The 14,261-nt window shown below is 52.2% G+C and overlaps 1 protein-coding gene across 3 annotated transcripts in view; it reads right to left on the bottom strand.

Annotated features, from left to right (window-relative positions):
* Positions 1 to 12,736, bottom strand: part of PHF2 (PHD finger protein 2) — a 90,856-nt gene extending 78,120 nt beyond the window's left edge. For 2 of the 3 annotated variants that reach the window (XM_088838151.1, XM_088838150.1), the window contains exon 1: positions 12,112 to 12,327. In XM_088838151.1, the coding sequence (XP_088694277.1) occupies positions 12,112 to 12,209 (98 nt within the window). In that variant the 5' untranslated portion in view covers positions 12,210 to 12,327. Of the gene's footprint in view, positions 1 to 12,111 lie in introns of all 3 variants that reach the window. The other variant, XM_088838152.1, reaches the window with a different exon arrangement.
* Positions 12,737 to 14,261: the final 1,525 nt, after the last annotated feature.

Below are 14,261 nucleotides of genomic sequence, written 5' to 3'. Positions count from 1 at the left end.
CAACCAAGGCTGCAAACTTTCTGCAAACCTGAAACAAGTCTAAAATAAAAGTTTATAAAGAAATAAAAGCAAATGCGCTGACCTCACAATAAGACTCAGAAGGAAAGGAGAGGTGGGGGGTGGGGGGGCTTCCCTGGTGGCTCAATGGTAAAGAATCCAACTGCCAATGAAGGAGACATGGGTTCGATCCCTGATCCAGGAAAAACTCACATGCCACAGGGCAATTAAGCCTCTGTACCTCAACTATTGAGCTTCTGCTCTAGAGCCCGGGAGCCAAAACAACTAAAGTCCGCACGCCCTAGAACCTGTGCTCCGCAGCAAGAGAAGCCACCGCAATGAGAAGCCCGTGCACTGAAACCAGTGAGTAGCTAGCCCTGCTTGCTGCGACTAGAGAAAAGCCTACGCAGCAACAAAGACCTAGCATAGCAAAATAAACAAATAAAATTATTTTAAAAAGGAAGGGAGACAGGATATTTAGCAAACAAGTGAGCTTTCACCCTCTGCCAGTCCTAGAGGTTTGCAGGGGCTCAGAGTACTACTGGAGCAGGAGGAGGGAGAGCATGGGAGTAACACCCCCATCCCACCCTGCCCTGACCCAACAGAAGAAGGTTGCCACTCACTTTACTTCTCAGATTCAACCTGCTCTTTTTGTCTTTATTAGAAAGCATCAGGGCCACTTCCAAAATCCTACAACTGCAGGGCGAAAAGAATTTAAAAGTGAGTTAATAATTAGACAACTACAAACTGAAATAATAATATATAAAAACTGCACTCTAAAACCACAGTGAGATAAACAATTTTTCACCTTCTAGACAGAGTTGACAAACAAAAATCAAAAAGTTCAGAAAATGTGTTACCAGTGTGTAGAGAAATCTGTACAACCTCTTTGGCAATTTTAAAACCTATAATGCGGTCCCCTTCAACTCAGCAGCCTTATATCTTGGGATTTATCCAACAGATAAAGTTGTACATGTGAACACATAACTGTATGTACCAGGATGCTCCCTGCGCAAAACTTCAGTTGCTACAGATGAGAAGCAAGCTTAATGCCAACCAGGACCAAGGAGTCAGGAAAATGCATCCCTGAGCGCAGACGGCACAACGGAGCCCTCTGTGAGAACCCTGTCCCAGGCAGAACCGTGCCCGCAGCTGTGCCTAAGCGCCGGTATGCCTGAGGAAAGGGAGAGGGCGGCTGCGCCACACAAATGCTGTATAAACAGAAATTCCCTGGAGCTTTTCCTAAAGAGCTGCAATCGAGTTGGTTCTGGAGAGAAGATAACTTTTCACAACCGATTCCTTCACTCTCCTTTTTTAAAAGCCATGTCCTAGTATTCCACTTGCAAATTTTTGTTCAAATAACTATTTTATCTTTAAGTGAATAAATGCAGTTATTCCTATCACAATAAACATAAAAAAAGAAAAGGGGTCAGAAGCTCCATTTTCCACCCAACAAAAGTGAGTATGTTTTTGCAGATGTTCAGTCACCTCTTCTCCTCCACCAGGGACAACTGTATCCCCCGAAGGACATCAGCCTATGCCTAGAGGCACTTTTGCTGTCACAACTGAGGGGCGGGTGCTCCTGGATTAGTAGGCAGAGGCCAGGGTTGCTCCACATCCCACAGAGCAAAGAACTGTCTGGTCCCAGTGTCCACAGAGCCCAGATGGAGAGATCCTGCTATAACGTGCATGGTATATTTCCCCAGATATGTCCAGTCTGGGGCCAGTTTCAATTATCAAAAAGTTTTTTCTCAAATTGAATGCAAATCTGTCCACCTCTTTCTCCAAGCTTTAATCCAGCACTTGGTTTTTTCACAGGAGGCTGGGACAGCTGCTCTGCAGAAGGATCACGCAGGGCTGCACCTCCGGATCTCGGCCGCTGAGTGCCAGGAGAAGGAGAGACACATGGTGCTCTCTGGTCCCACCAACACCCACCTTCTATTCCAGAGGGTCACACTGTCTGTGGAGGAAAGGAAAGGAACCACATGCCCTGGGAAGCTGGAGAAGGGTACCAGATGGGCGGGACTGGGACATGGCGTGGAGGGTCTGGGAAAGCACGGCTTTTGAGGCAGAACCTAGGTAAAAGGTCTTCAGAGCCCTAGTCCCACACCTAGCTGTGGCCCAGTGAAGTGAGAGGTATAATACAACATGGCCCCTGGACTCACAAAGATGCCCCACCCTCACTTAGTAAGTCACTCCCAGGTTCACCTGTCCACCTCCACTTCTGAAGCCAGGGACTGAAATGCAAATATCTGAGGCTTACACACTGGGCAGGGGGCAGGGGTTCTGGCAGACAGGGGCCCAGGATTCTGAGAGGGATGCTGGAGACGTACAGGGGCAGTACCAGGATAGGATGGGGGTCAGCTGCATAAGTACCCAAACTGCGATCAAAAGGTCACCATGACCACAGGGAATCATGAGAACCACAAGACCAAACAGCGGCTAAGACTTTCACCCTCCAAAAGCACGGGTGAAGCAGTGCCTGCCAGACTTTGAACTTGCCAAGGGGAAGGCAGGGTGGCAAAGCCCCATGTGCCACTTATCAGCCAGTGACCCAGGCCGGCTGCTGGCCCTCTCCAAGCCAGATTCTCCTAAGCAGACCCAAGTGTAGTGCCCTGCTGAAAGAACAAGGGGATGACAGAAAGTATCTTGCTAGGAGCAATGAGGCAAGAAACACCCATCACCACCCCCAGGAACCCCCTTTTTAGGAGCAACAGCTCCAAAACAGCTGGGAGATTAGTCATAAGTGAAGTCGCTCAGTCGTGTCCAACTCTTTGCGACCCCGTAGACTGTAGCCTACCAGGCTCCTCTGTCCATGGGATTTTCCAGGCAATAGTAGTGGATTGCCATTTCCTTCTACAGGGGATCTTCCCAACCCAGGGATCGAACCCGGGTCTCCCACATTGTAGCCAGACCCTTTACCATCTGAGCCACCAGGGAATCCCAAGGGAGATTAGCCATAGTTATCTTAAATTTCCAGGAAAGAGATTCTACAAGTACCAGCAAAGGCAACTAACCCTAGAGTTTTGCAAATGTCAGCAGAAGGATGTTTAGTGAGAACACATCCCAGCTCTGATGCACACCCCCTGTGTTGTTTCACGGGTTACCGTGGGATCTTCCTCCCCACAAGGTCCAGGGAGTCCTCCTGGGGAGCTCACTGCACACCTCCCTGGGGCTTGTTCATCTGGGAGACAGACTGGATCAGGCTGCAATTTCTTGATTGTCCCAGGATGCCCAGAGTCATACTGCACAGGGCCCCAGGCCTCAGCCTCTTCTGCGGGAGATGGGAGCTGAACACCTAAATCTGTGTCATCTCTCCAGGTGACAGCAAGTCAGCCCAGGAGGGTGGTGAGATGGAGCCTGGGCAGGGAAGGGCCTATGTGCCCACACTGTTCCCAGAAAGTACTTTCTCGCTCCCCTTCCAGCCCAACCTCGCTGGGATTCACATCTAGACTCTGATCTGGGGCCAGTTCTTAGGGGCTGGATAAAATGAGAGGCAAAGTCACAAAGTTACAAAAAGATGTTCAAGTATCAGAGTCCATGTAGCTGGGCTGATCATGCATCAGTCTGGGATGACCTGCCCAAGTCTGGCTGTCCCAGGGGGAGGCATCTATGAGCTCAGACCTGGCCCCAGGGCAGTCTCCAAGGCCTCTCCAGCCACTCACACTTGTCCAGTACCATGGGACCTGTGCCCAGCTCATGCTGTGTCGAGCATAAGAAATGAGTTCCACCCTGCACTTCTATGTGAAGCAGAAAACGGCACCCTACTGGAGGGACCCAGACTCAGATGCATCCAGCCAGACTGTGCCCAAAGTCTCCTGCGCAAGTGGCTGACCCCAGCATAAGGCTCATGGTCTAGTCAGCAGCTAGCACTACCATCCCAGGAGCTTATTCACTGCCCTTATGCCCTGCTCAGCCCAAGGAGCAGTGCTGACCCAACCCGCAGGTTCACAACCGCTGGGAACTCTCACCTTCTGGGGTCCTGGGCACTGAACCCTGTCATTAACGTCAATGAAGGGGCGTTGGCAGAGGGAGCTGCTGTTGTCCCAGCCTATCATGTTGCACTGTTGACCTCAGAGAGCTGATCTTTCTAGCCTCAGCTTGCTCGCCTCTCAACCAGAAAAGCCCACCACCACCACGCACTCAGAGGCAGTGGGAAGGTCAGCAAGGCCACATACACTGCAAGCCCAGCAGCGAGCCCTGACTACTCAGTTGCAGCTTCCTCAACGGTCACCATAAAGGGTATAGAGACCTGCATGGCAATCCCCAGACAACACAAGAAGCACCCCCACCACATGTGTATGAAAAATGCCTAACCCAGGATGTGACAGAGGGAAGGCTCAATGAACACTCAAGGTCAAAAAGGAAAGTAGCACCCCTCCCAGGGCATGCAGACACTCTGAACACATGACATCCAAAGGTGTGCAGCTGAGTGTGTGCGTACCTCAGCACCTGTGCCCCAAGCATGTCTATTCAGGAAATCTCACTGCCACAAGTTAAAAGGTGATTTTTTTTTTAATAAAAATGTGTAAAAGCACTAGCAATGAACAATACAAAAAAAAAAAAAAAAGATATTACAAAAACAATCCTACTTACAGTTGCATCCAACAGGATGGGGTACCTCGGAATAACTTAATCAAGAAATTTAAAACTTATACACTGAAAACTACAAAACATTGCTGAAAGTAATCAGGGAATACCTAAATCTAAATAAATGGAAAGACACCCCATGCTCATACATCAGAAGATGTAATCCTAAGATATCAATATTACCCAAAGCAATCTACAGATTCAGTGCAATCCCTGTCAAAATTCCAAAAGTCCTTTTTGCAGAAATGGAGAAGCCAATTCTCAAATTCATATGGAATTTGCAAGGAGTCCCAAAAATTCAAAAAAATTTTTAAAAAGAACAAGGTTGGAAGTCTCACACTTCCAAATTACTACAAAGCTACAGTAACCAAAACAGTGTGGTACTAGCACAAGGATAGACATATAGACCAATGGAATGCAATGCAGTACAGAATTAAATCCTCGTATCTATGGTCAAATGACTTTCAGCAAGGCTACCAAGACTTTCAGTAGGGAAAAAATATTCTTCAACAAATGATTCTGGGACAACTGGACATCCACATGCAAACAAATGATGTTGGATCCATATTTCAAATCATATATAAAAATTAACTGAAAATGAGTCAAAAACTAAATATAAGAGCTAAAACAGTAAAACTCTTAGAAGAAATCAAAGGGGTAAATCTTCATGACCTCCAGATCTGGCAATGGATTCTTAGATATAACACCAAAAGCATAAGCAACAGAAGAAAAAGACAAATTAGACTTCATCAACGTTAAATATATTTGTGCATCAATGGGCATTAACACAGAAGTGAAAAGACAACCCACAGAATGGAAAAACACATGCAAATATTGTATCTGATAAGGGTCTATTGTCCAGAATATATAAAGAACTCTTAAAATTAAAAACAAAAAAAAATTCAAATGGGCAACCTGTTTCAACAGACATTTCTCCAAAGAAGATATGTAAATGGACAAGTGCATGAGAACATATTCAACATCATCAGCCATTATGGAAATGTAAAATGAAATCGAAACGATATACCACCTCTCACCCACTAGGACACCCATAATTATAAAAATGGAAAACAACGTGTTGGTAAGGATGAAGAGAAATCAGATTGCTCCCACATTGCTGGTAAGAATGTAAAATGCTGCAGCTGCTGGGCAAAAACAGTTTGCTGGTTACTCAAAAAAGTTAAACATAGAATAATCATATGACCCAGGATTCCCTAAACAATTGAAAACAAGTCTTTAAACAAATATTTGTACACAGCAGCACTACTGACAATAGCCATAGGTGGAAAAAGCCGAAATAACCATAAACAGATGAATGTCTGTACAAACTGTGGTGTATCCTTACACCGGAGTATTATTCAGCCATAAACAATAAATGAAGTTCTGATACATACCACAATGCGGATGATCCTAAAAATACATTATGCTAAGTGAAAGAAGACAGACACAGAAGGCTACATATACCATGATTCCATTTATAAGAAATGTCCAGAATAGATAAATCCACAGGGACAGAAAACAGATGGGTGGTTGTCCAGGACTGACGGAAGGAGGAATGGGGAAGTTGTCTGATGGGTTTTCTTTCGAGGTGATAAAAATGTTCACAACCTACACAGAGGTGACAGCTGCGAAATGTCCTGAATGTACTAAACGCTATTAACTGTGCACTATAAAACAGTTAATTTCATGGTATGTGAATTCCACCCTAATTTTTAAAAAAGGATGAAAGGCTTGTTTCTCCATTTGCCTGGACAAACACCACAAGGACCTTCAGTTCTTAAGCTCAGAGGCAAAGCCAGTCACTGGCTGGAATTCTAACTACGCTTTTCCACAGATGACCTAACACTTTGGGGGGAAGTGAAAAGACCCTGTGCCCTAAAGCACAGGGCCAAGACCCATTCCAAAGAGCGCTATTAGCCTCACCACCAAGCGAAAAAGCTGAGAACTGAGACAGACAGGAGTAGGGAATGGAGCTGGAGTGAGACACGGAGGCAAGGTGCAGAGATGGAGACACAGCTCTCGTGGGAGGCCCGGGGGATGCTGGGCACACCTGAGATGCCAAGGGTGCTGCAGAGAGCCCAGCTCCCCACCTGCCACTGGATGTGGCCTTTCTGCTGAGAAGATGTCCCTATCCACATCGCACTTTCAAAACCATGGACAGGTATGGAGTTTTCAGCACACTTGAGCCAGAATATGCCAAATGCCACTTCTGCCCCCACCCCTGGCAGAGATGCGTACACCAGCTATGGGTGAGGAGACAAGGGCCCTCTCCCTCTGCTAGAAGTGGGAGGCTGGGGTGGCCCGCCTGGCCCACCACCACCAATAAAAAAGGATGACTGGGAACTAATCCTGACACCATAAAGGCCAGACAGACTGTGAGCCCTGCAGTGCTACTAGTCACATCAGTCACTTAGAAGTCAACTGACAGCTTTGCTTTACCCACACCGGAATCTTAGCAGTAGGATTCTTCTAGCATACTTTGTTGTGGAACATTATTTTCTGGCCAACACTCCCTCCCAACAGCAAAACTTCTTATTATTTTGGAAAAAGGCCCTCCACATGGCCAGGTGCCATGATCACAGAGGTGAGGGGATGGACCCACAGATGGTACCTGAAAGCGGCAGGGTCCACTTCAAGTATCCCAAACTTTGCCCAAACTCAGGCCAACTGGAGCCACACCTAAGCCCAAGAGGCCCCAAACAAATATAGGCTGCAGTGCAGAGGCTTACATCAAGCATGCTTCCAGGCCAATATTTTCAATAAAAGCAAACATTCTGGTGATTACCATGAGCTCCAAGGAGCTTCCTTTGAGATTCATCTCATTTGGAAAGGATCAATAGACAGGGGATATCTGTTCTGCCCCCTATAATTTGGCAGGACATTCCCATAACCTCCTCTGGAAATTCTTAAGCTCATTCAGTGAGAATTCTTCATTTTAAAATGACAAATCATGATTCCTAACCACGTCAAACATGCCACAACTCGGTCGCTATGTGAATGGCACTTGCCACTGTATTAAGGGATCTCACATTGGAAGATTTAATTGTCAGCTCTGCTCTCCCAGATTGCAACACTGAGGCCTGAGACCTGGCAGGCCCTTCTTTCTCTTCAAGTGCACATAGTTCGCTGGCCAACAGAGCCAGCCATCATCACACTCTGTGGTACTGAGAAGCCATGAGGGCCAAGGACCCAGGAAGAGGATCTGCCCTAAAAAGCTTAAGGCTAGGTGGGGTGAAAGACATGGCAAAAGCCCACAAAGGCCAACCAGTCCTGGGGAGGATGGGCACAGAGAAAGGGCCCTGGTGAGGAGGGCACGTGGAGTCCAGATGGCAGGACAAACACACAGGAATCAGAGGGGATCTATATCAGGCAAGTCTTGCCAGCCACCTTTGAGTACTTATAGAATTCAACCCCTTCTCCCCACCCCAGTCCTCACCCCCAGGTCCTACCTGTCACCTCTCACCTGGGCAGGGACACCTGTCCCTGTCCTCTCCCCCAGCTGCGTGCAGAGCATCCAGAGGATCCCTCTCAAGTCCTCAGTCCCCTCCTACCACTGCTCTGCTCAGTGCCCCAGAGTGGTTCCCGTCTCCAGCCACACCTGCAGGCTGTCCCTGATGCAGCCTCCCTGCCCAGCACAGTGCTTCCTCCGGCTCTGAAACATTCCCCAGGCTGGGATGGAACTCCCAGCCCACAAGTTTGACTCCCACAGAAGAAAACCTGTAAGAGGCAAGGGGATCTGCCTTGTTACCCCAGGAAACCACAAAGCTAGCACTTCACCCCACACAGAACATGCACCCCATAGTACTGGATGCTGGGAAAGGTTGGGGGCGGGAGGAGAAGGGGACGACTGAGAATGAGATGGCTGGATTGCATCACCGACTCTGTGGACACGAGTTTGAGTGAACTCTGGGAGTTGGTGATGGACAGGGAGGCCTGCGTGCTGTGATTCATGGGGTCGTGGAGAGTCGGACACGACTGAGCGACTGAACTGAATTGAACTGAACTGAACCACCTCTAAAGGACTGGCACAGCACCTCAGCTTTCAAACTCTTTAAAATCAACTTTACTGATTATGCTTCCAAAAACCCTTCAAGCTCAATACAACAGGAACTTAAAGAGGGTCAGGAAGCTTCAGGATCTCTGATATTTCAACAGAATCGTTTCTATTTTCCACAGAGACTCTTCACATCAAGATGGTGAAAAGGTGAGAAGCTCAGGTCACTCCCTAGAGCTATTGGTCTACAGTCAGACGAATTGCCAAAGGCAGGGATGGAGGGACACACAGGGTCTGGCAGGAGGCACAAGCATGAGAAGCCCCCCAATTTCTTGACCTAAGTGGCTTTGTGGCACCCTAATTGAGGAGGAAGGTTCCCAATGCCTAAGCAGTGCCATATTTGCTCAGACAGATAAGACAGCTCTGAGGACACCCAGCCACAAAATCCATCCCTTCCTAGTCAAAGTCAATTTCCAGGTGATACTGCAGTGAGCGCAAGGAAGGCAGATTGGGTTGACAAGTTATCCTAGCCCCAGGAGTGACCAATCAAGGTCAAGATAGGGTGGAACATAAGCTCCTGCCTTCCTGGCTGCCCAAGTACCAGCTCAGTGCAGCAGAAAGACCACCACAGAGAATGCCAGAAGGGGTAGTCAGGGTTCTCCAGGCTTCCTGCCATGGTGGACACATCCTGGGAGCAGGTTCTTCCCCTATAGAAGGAGACTGCCCCAACCATGATCTCAGCCGGCACTGCTGCTAGAGTCCTACCAGCAAACAGTTGGCCACTGGGAGTGAAAGTAACTTCAGAGATCCTCTTCCAATCCATCCAAAGTGGGGTTCATTGTAGGGATGTGACGGGTCACAGGTGGAACTAGAGGGAGCCTGTTACTTTCACAGTTATGTTTATTTTTACAAGTACTGTCTATAGCAAGTTATACTAATGTTCTATTTCAGGGAATGATACGAAGTTTCCTTGGAACAGAAAGATTCAGGAGAGTAAGGAGACACCAGAATGAAATGCAACGGTGGGGTCCTGGAACTAAATAAATCTGCCCAAGGCCTAAAGTTTGGTTAGCAGTTCGTGGCCCCAGTGTTTCTGCCTGTTTCTAAGCTTGCAACATAATTTGATAAGATGTTAACTTCAGGGGAGGCAGGGTGTGGGGTATAGGGAAACTGTACCTTTTTTGTAACTCTTCAAATTCTCTCAACATAAAAAGTTACAAAGTATTCAAACTTTTAGAAAGTGAGTTGAGATGTTGAATATGAAGTGAACAGCAGTACAGATGGTACATGGATCTGAAAAGAGTAGAGGGTCATCCATCCAGGAATATCTGGAGATTTGGAAACATTGTGGCTCATGTCACACACCTTTCTGTCAGGGTCATGACAAGGGAGATGGGAGGTTTGCCCAGGGGTGTGAGGGCCGCATATAGCCTTGCCCAGCCTCGCCAACAATGGTCAAAAACTCTGACCCTGGGTTCTCCCATCACAGCACCTCCCCTGAGCCACTCAGGGGACGAAGAACAGGAGGTGTTCTGGCCCCTCAGGGTTCACTCACTTCTTTAAGGGACCCTTGATTACACACAGAGAAGATGTGCCCCATGGCACAAGGGAAGCACAGCCCCTTTCAGACCGTAGGGTGACCCCACATAGGTGGAAATGAATCTGTGCTGATCAAATGATCTATGTGTATATCAGATTAAATCAAAGACTTCACATGAGAAATAAGAAATAATTTCCCCAAAACATCTCCTTTGAGGTGTCAGGACGCAGCTTTCTCCGTCTCTACCCAAGTCAATCCAGTAAATGCCACCATCCCCTCAATCCAGCCCTCAGTCCCTTTCCCCTGCTTGCTCTCATTCCCAGGTCTCTCCCTACCCCCTCCGCCCCTCCCACTCACTATGTCCCTTCTCAAAGTCCAGCTCAGAACTGGCTTTGCCTGCCCAACTCAAAGGAGGGAAGCCAGGCAAGGGTCCTCCCAGGCCCTCACACTCCTCCAGCCTGGGCACCTTGGGCAGGCTTGCAGGCCCTGGGTAGGGGTGGGGGAGGAGGGCGAGGTCCCACCACTTTCAGGGCACTCCAGGCCAGTGTCTCAGCACCTCTAACCTGAGGAGCCATGAATGATCATATGGCAGCTCTCACCCTTGATCCAGCCATGAAGTCTGAGAGGATGCCAACTGGTGGGTGTGCATAGCAGCACTGTTCTGGGCAGAGCCCAATGCTCATACTCTAGCCTCCACTGCTCTGCAGGGTCTCCACAGTCCCGGGAAGGCAGCCCAGGAGACCCACAATCTCAGTGGGAGTTCCTATCCCATGGAGTCTCACCCCTCCTCACTGATGTCCCTGTCACAGGCACCTGAGCTAGGACTCAGGCTTGGCACTGAGCTGGGACTCAGGCTTGGCACTGACCAACCTAAGCAAGCCCTGTCACATCTGGCTGCCTAGCCCCCACACATGCAAACTGTCAGAAGCAGATACCACAACCTACCTTTAAGGGCCACTCGCCCATCCACAGTTAAAACCGGGGTGGGGAGGGGCTCGTCTCTCTAGAAGTTGAGGGACCACCTACCAGCACACACGCAGTCTCTTGTCCCCAGCCCTGCTCCTGCTGGGTCTAAGACTGGAGCCTAGGAGGGCACACTACCATGGCCAGCCTCTGGCGGTTCCGCTGAGGCCCAAACACAGGAGAACCTGTTGGAGCAGTTTGGGCACCAGAATCACCTCCTCTTCGTCCTCCGCCACTTACTTCAGGGTGGGAAGGGGCCTCTGGCTTTTGAAAACTCGGCACAGGGCCAGGTCACGGTCACGGGCAAAGGCCAAGCTTCACCTCCCCCCACCCCATCTTCCTCTGAGAGCAGAAGGTCAAGTCAAAACCAGGGTGGGCCTGTGTCTGGAACACAGAGGAGGGGAACGGGGAAACGTGACGGCCAAAGAGGAGGCGGCAAAGCTACAACACTCACACAGACCCACCATTCTGTCACCCACACTCCTGCCGGGGATGTGCAGGCCGGCCGGGTCCAGGAGCCCCGCTGGGGCCGGGCAGGGGTCCCTGCCTCCCGGACAAGGTGCCGGAGCTCCGGGCTGCGGCGGAGGGTGGGCGCGCCGCCGCCACCTGGCCGGGCCCCACGTCCGTCCCAGCCCCGCCGGCGTCCGAGCCCGCCACTCGCGCGTCTCCCGGGCCCGCGCGGGGAAAGTTCCTGCAACTTCGCGGGGGAGGCGCCGGGCCTGGGCCTCGGGAGCCCGGCCTCCGCGGGCCCGCTGTCAGGCGGTCCGGCCTGCTCGGCGCCCCAACTTCCCGGCCCGGCCCCCGCCCGCCGCCCCCCGCGGACCCGCTTTGTGCGCGGCGGCGGTGAGGGGCGCCCGCCCGGCCCCGGCCCCCGGCCCCCGCCCCGGGCACAAAAGGGCGCGCGGCCGGCGGGAGGCGGCGGGCGGGGGCCTGCAGGGCGCTCACCGCACCGGGCCGGGGCCGGGGGCCGGGGGCCCGGGGGCCGGGGATCGGGGCCGGGGCCGGGGCCGGGCGGCTGCGCGCTCACCTGCCGTGGAACCAGTCCTTGCAGGCGTCGCACTCGATCATGAAGCGGGTAACGTCGTAGGGGAGCCGGCAGACGCAGTACACGGGCACCGTCGCCATGTTCGCGCGCCGCCCGCCCGCCCCTCGGCCCGCGCTGCGCTCCCGGGTCGGGCCGGGCGGGCCGGGCCGGGCGGGGGCCGGGGCCGGGGCCGGGGCCGGGGTCGGGGCCGGGGCCGGGGACGGGGCCGGGGGCGCACGACAGCCCGCGCGCACCCGGCCGGCGCGTCCACACAAAGCGGGGCGCGCGGTGCAGGGCCGCGCCGGGAGCCGCCCGCCGGCCCGCGGGGCGCAGGGCGCGAGTGTGCGCGGGGAGCGGGCCGCGCGCGGGACACAAAAGGGAATGGACGCGCGGGGGCGGCGGGCGGGGAGCCGCGGCCCCACCGAAGGGACCCCCGGCCGCCGAGCGGCCTCTACGTCAGCGCCCCGGGTGGCGCCGCCTCCGCCCGCCAGCCAGGGCCGCCGCTCCCGCCGCGGGAAGGCGGGCCGGGGACCGCGGGGAAGGCGGGCCGGGGTACCCCTCTGCCGGGGGAGAAAGTGGTCCGGGGGAACCGTGCTGGGGGAGAAGAGGGACCAGAAGACCCTGCCGGGAGAAGGTGGGTCGGGGGACCTGCAGGGAGAGAGAGTGGGCTGGGGAGACCCTGCCAAGGGAGAAAGTGGGCTAGGAGACCCCTGAAGGGGAGAAGGTGAGCTGGAAGCCCGTCACCTGGAAGAAGGTGGGTCAGGGGGTTCCCCGGGTGGAAGGTGGCCTGAGGGTACGAGGGGAAGGCAGGTCTGGGAGACCCCTGGGTATGGGGTGAGACCCTAGAGGAGGAGAAGGAAGACGTCCTTCCTGGTTAAGAAGGCAGGGGAGCAACTTCTTGACTCTTAAGTTTCTTCTGATAAACAGCAGAGCAGGGGGGCAGCTTGGGGGTTGTTCCTCCTGTTCCCTCCTCCCTCCTACCTTCCCAACTGAGTTTCTGGCTGGAATACAACTTCCCTTTCTCCCTTATTCCTGACTGGGGAATGCCCTCCCTCTTTCACAAGATCTGTGGACTTGCCTTGATGATGAGCCCTCAGAGGAGGACATAGTTCAAAGGATCCAGAAGCATGCTGGCACGGGTCAGCTCTGTGAAGACGAAGAGGTTACCTGGAATTTGAGCTGCCCAGGAGCCCTGGTGGGAGCTCCCAGGCCTGGGAGACCTAAGGTGCAGGAAGGACAGTAGGCCCCAGGCCTCCTGTCTGTGTCCCAAACTGCTGAGTTCTGCTGGTGGCAACAAGGATATAGGAAGACCAGAAACAAGGGTATAGGAGGAGAGGGCTGCCATGTTGCTCTGGGCTAGTGGTCATCCCACCTCACCTAGATGGTCAGGGTCTTTGGGGGGTGGAGAGTGAGGGGTTCAGGCCCTGGCTCTGAGGAATCTTTTCCCAAGGCATTCTATAGCAGATTGTCCGGCCTGCTACCCAGCTGCTTTGTACTTTGGGCATCCGAGATCATTTCAGGATGCTAGAGCAGAGCTGGCTCCTAATTCAAAGTAAGGAACCTGTCTGTGCTCCCTCACTCTCTTGGTCTTCCCCATCCTCCCTGTATGGTGCTAGGAGATGCTGGCCGCCACAAGCACAGAATTTTGGATTTTGGGCAGGAAACCCGGTCCAGCTCACTTCACAGAAGCATCCCTGACAGGTACCCTACCAAGGCCTACAGCTTCAAGGGACACTTGCTCCACTTGTAGGCAGCTCAGTTGAAGCCTTCTCTTCTGTTGAGTCAAAATCTGCCTTCACATTGATGCCCACCTTCCCTCTACAGGTGACCCCTCAACTGCAGCCTGAGCAATGCCCAGAGCTGGGCCTTAGCTGGGAGGGACTAGGTAAGAGTGGGGAAAAGAAGCTGGAGAAAGGGGAAGTAAGGAGAAAGGAATTATCTCCCCCCACACATACACACACACTCTTACACATTGGTGAGCTGCCCAGGATCTGGACTACCTTCCTATCTGAATGCCAGCTGTTTTCCACCCTTCCAGAGCCCTTCCTTCTGATCCTTCTGATGACGGCCTGGATGGCCCTGGAAAGGGAGTAACTATTAAGCATTGTCCACAATTAACACCCTGATGTGAACTGGTGCAAGTAAACAGTGCT

The sequence above is a fragment of the Moschus berezovskii genome, chromosome 7, assembly GCF_049115385.1.
Source record: "Moschus berezovskii isolate FMDL1 chromosome 7, NW_MosBer_1.0, whole genome shotgun sequence".
Classification (NCBI taxonomy): domain Eukaryota; kingdom Metazoa; phylum Chordata; class Mammalia; order Artiodactyla; family Moschidae; genus Moschus; species Moschus berezovskii.
Note: the sequence above shows the minus strand (reverse complement) of the source record. Positions and strands in the feature narration are given on the sequence as shown.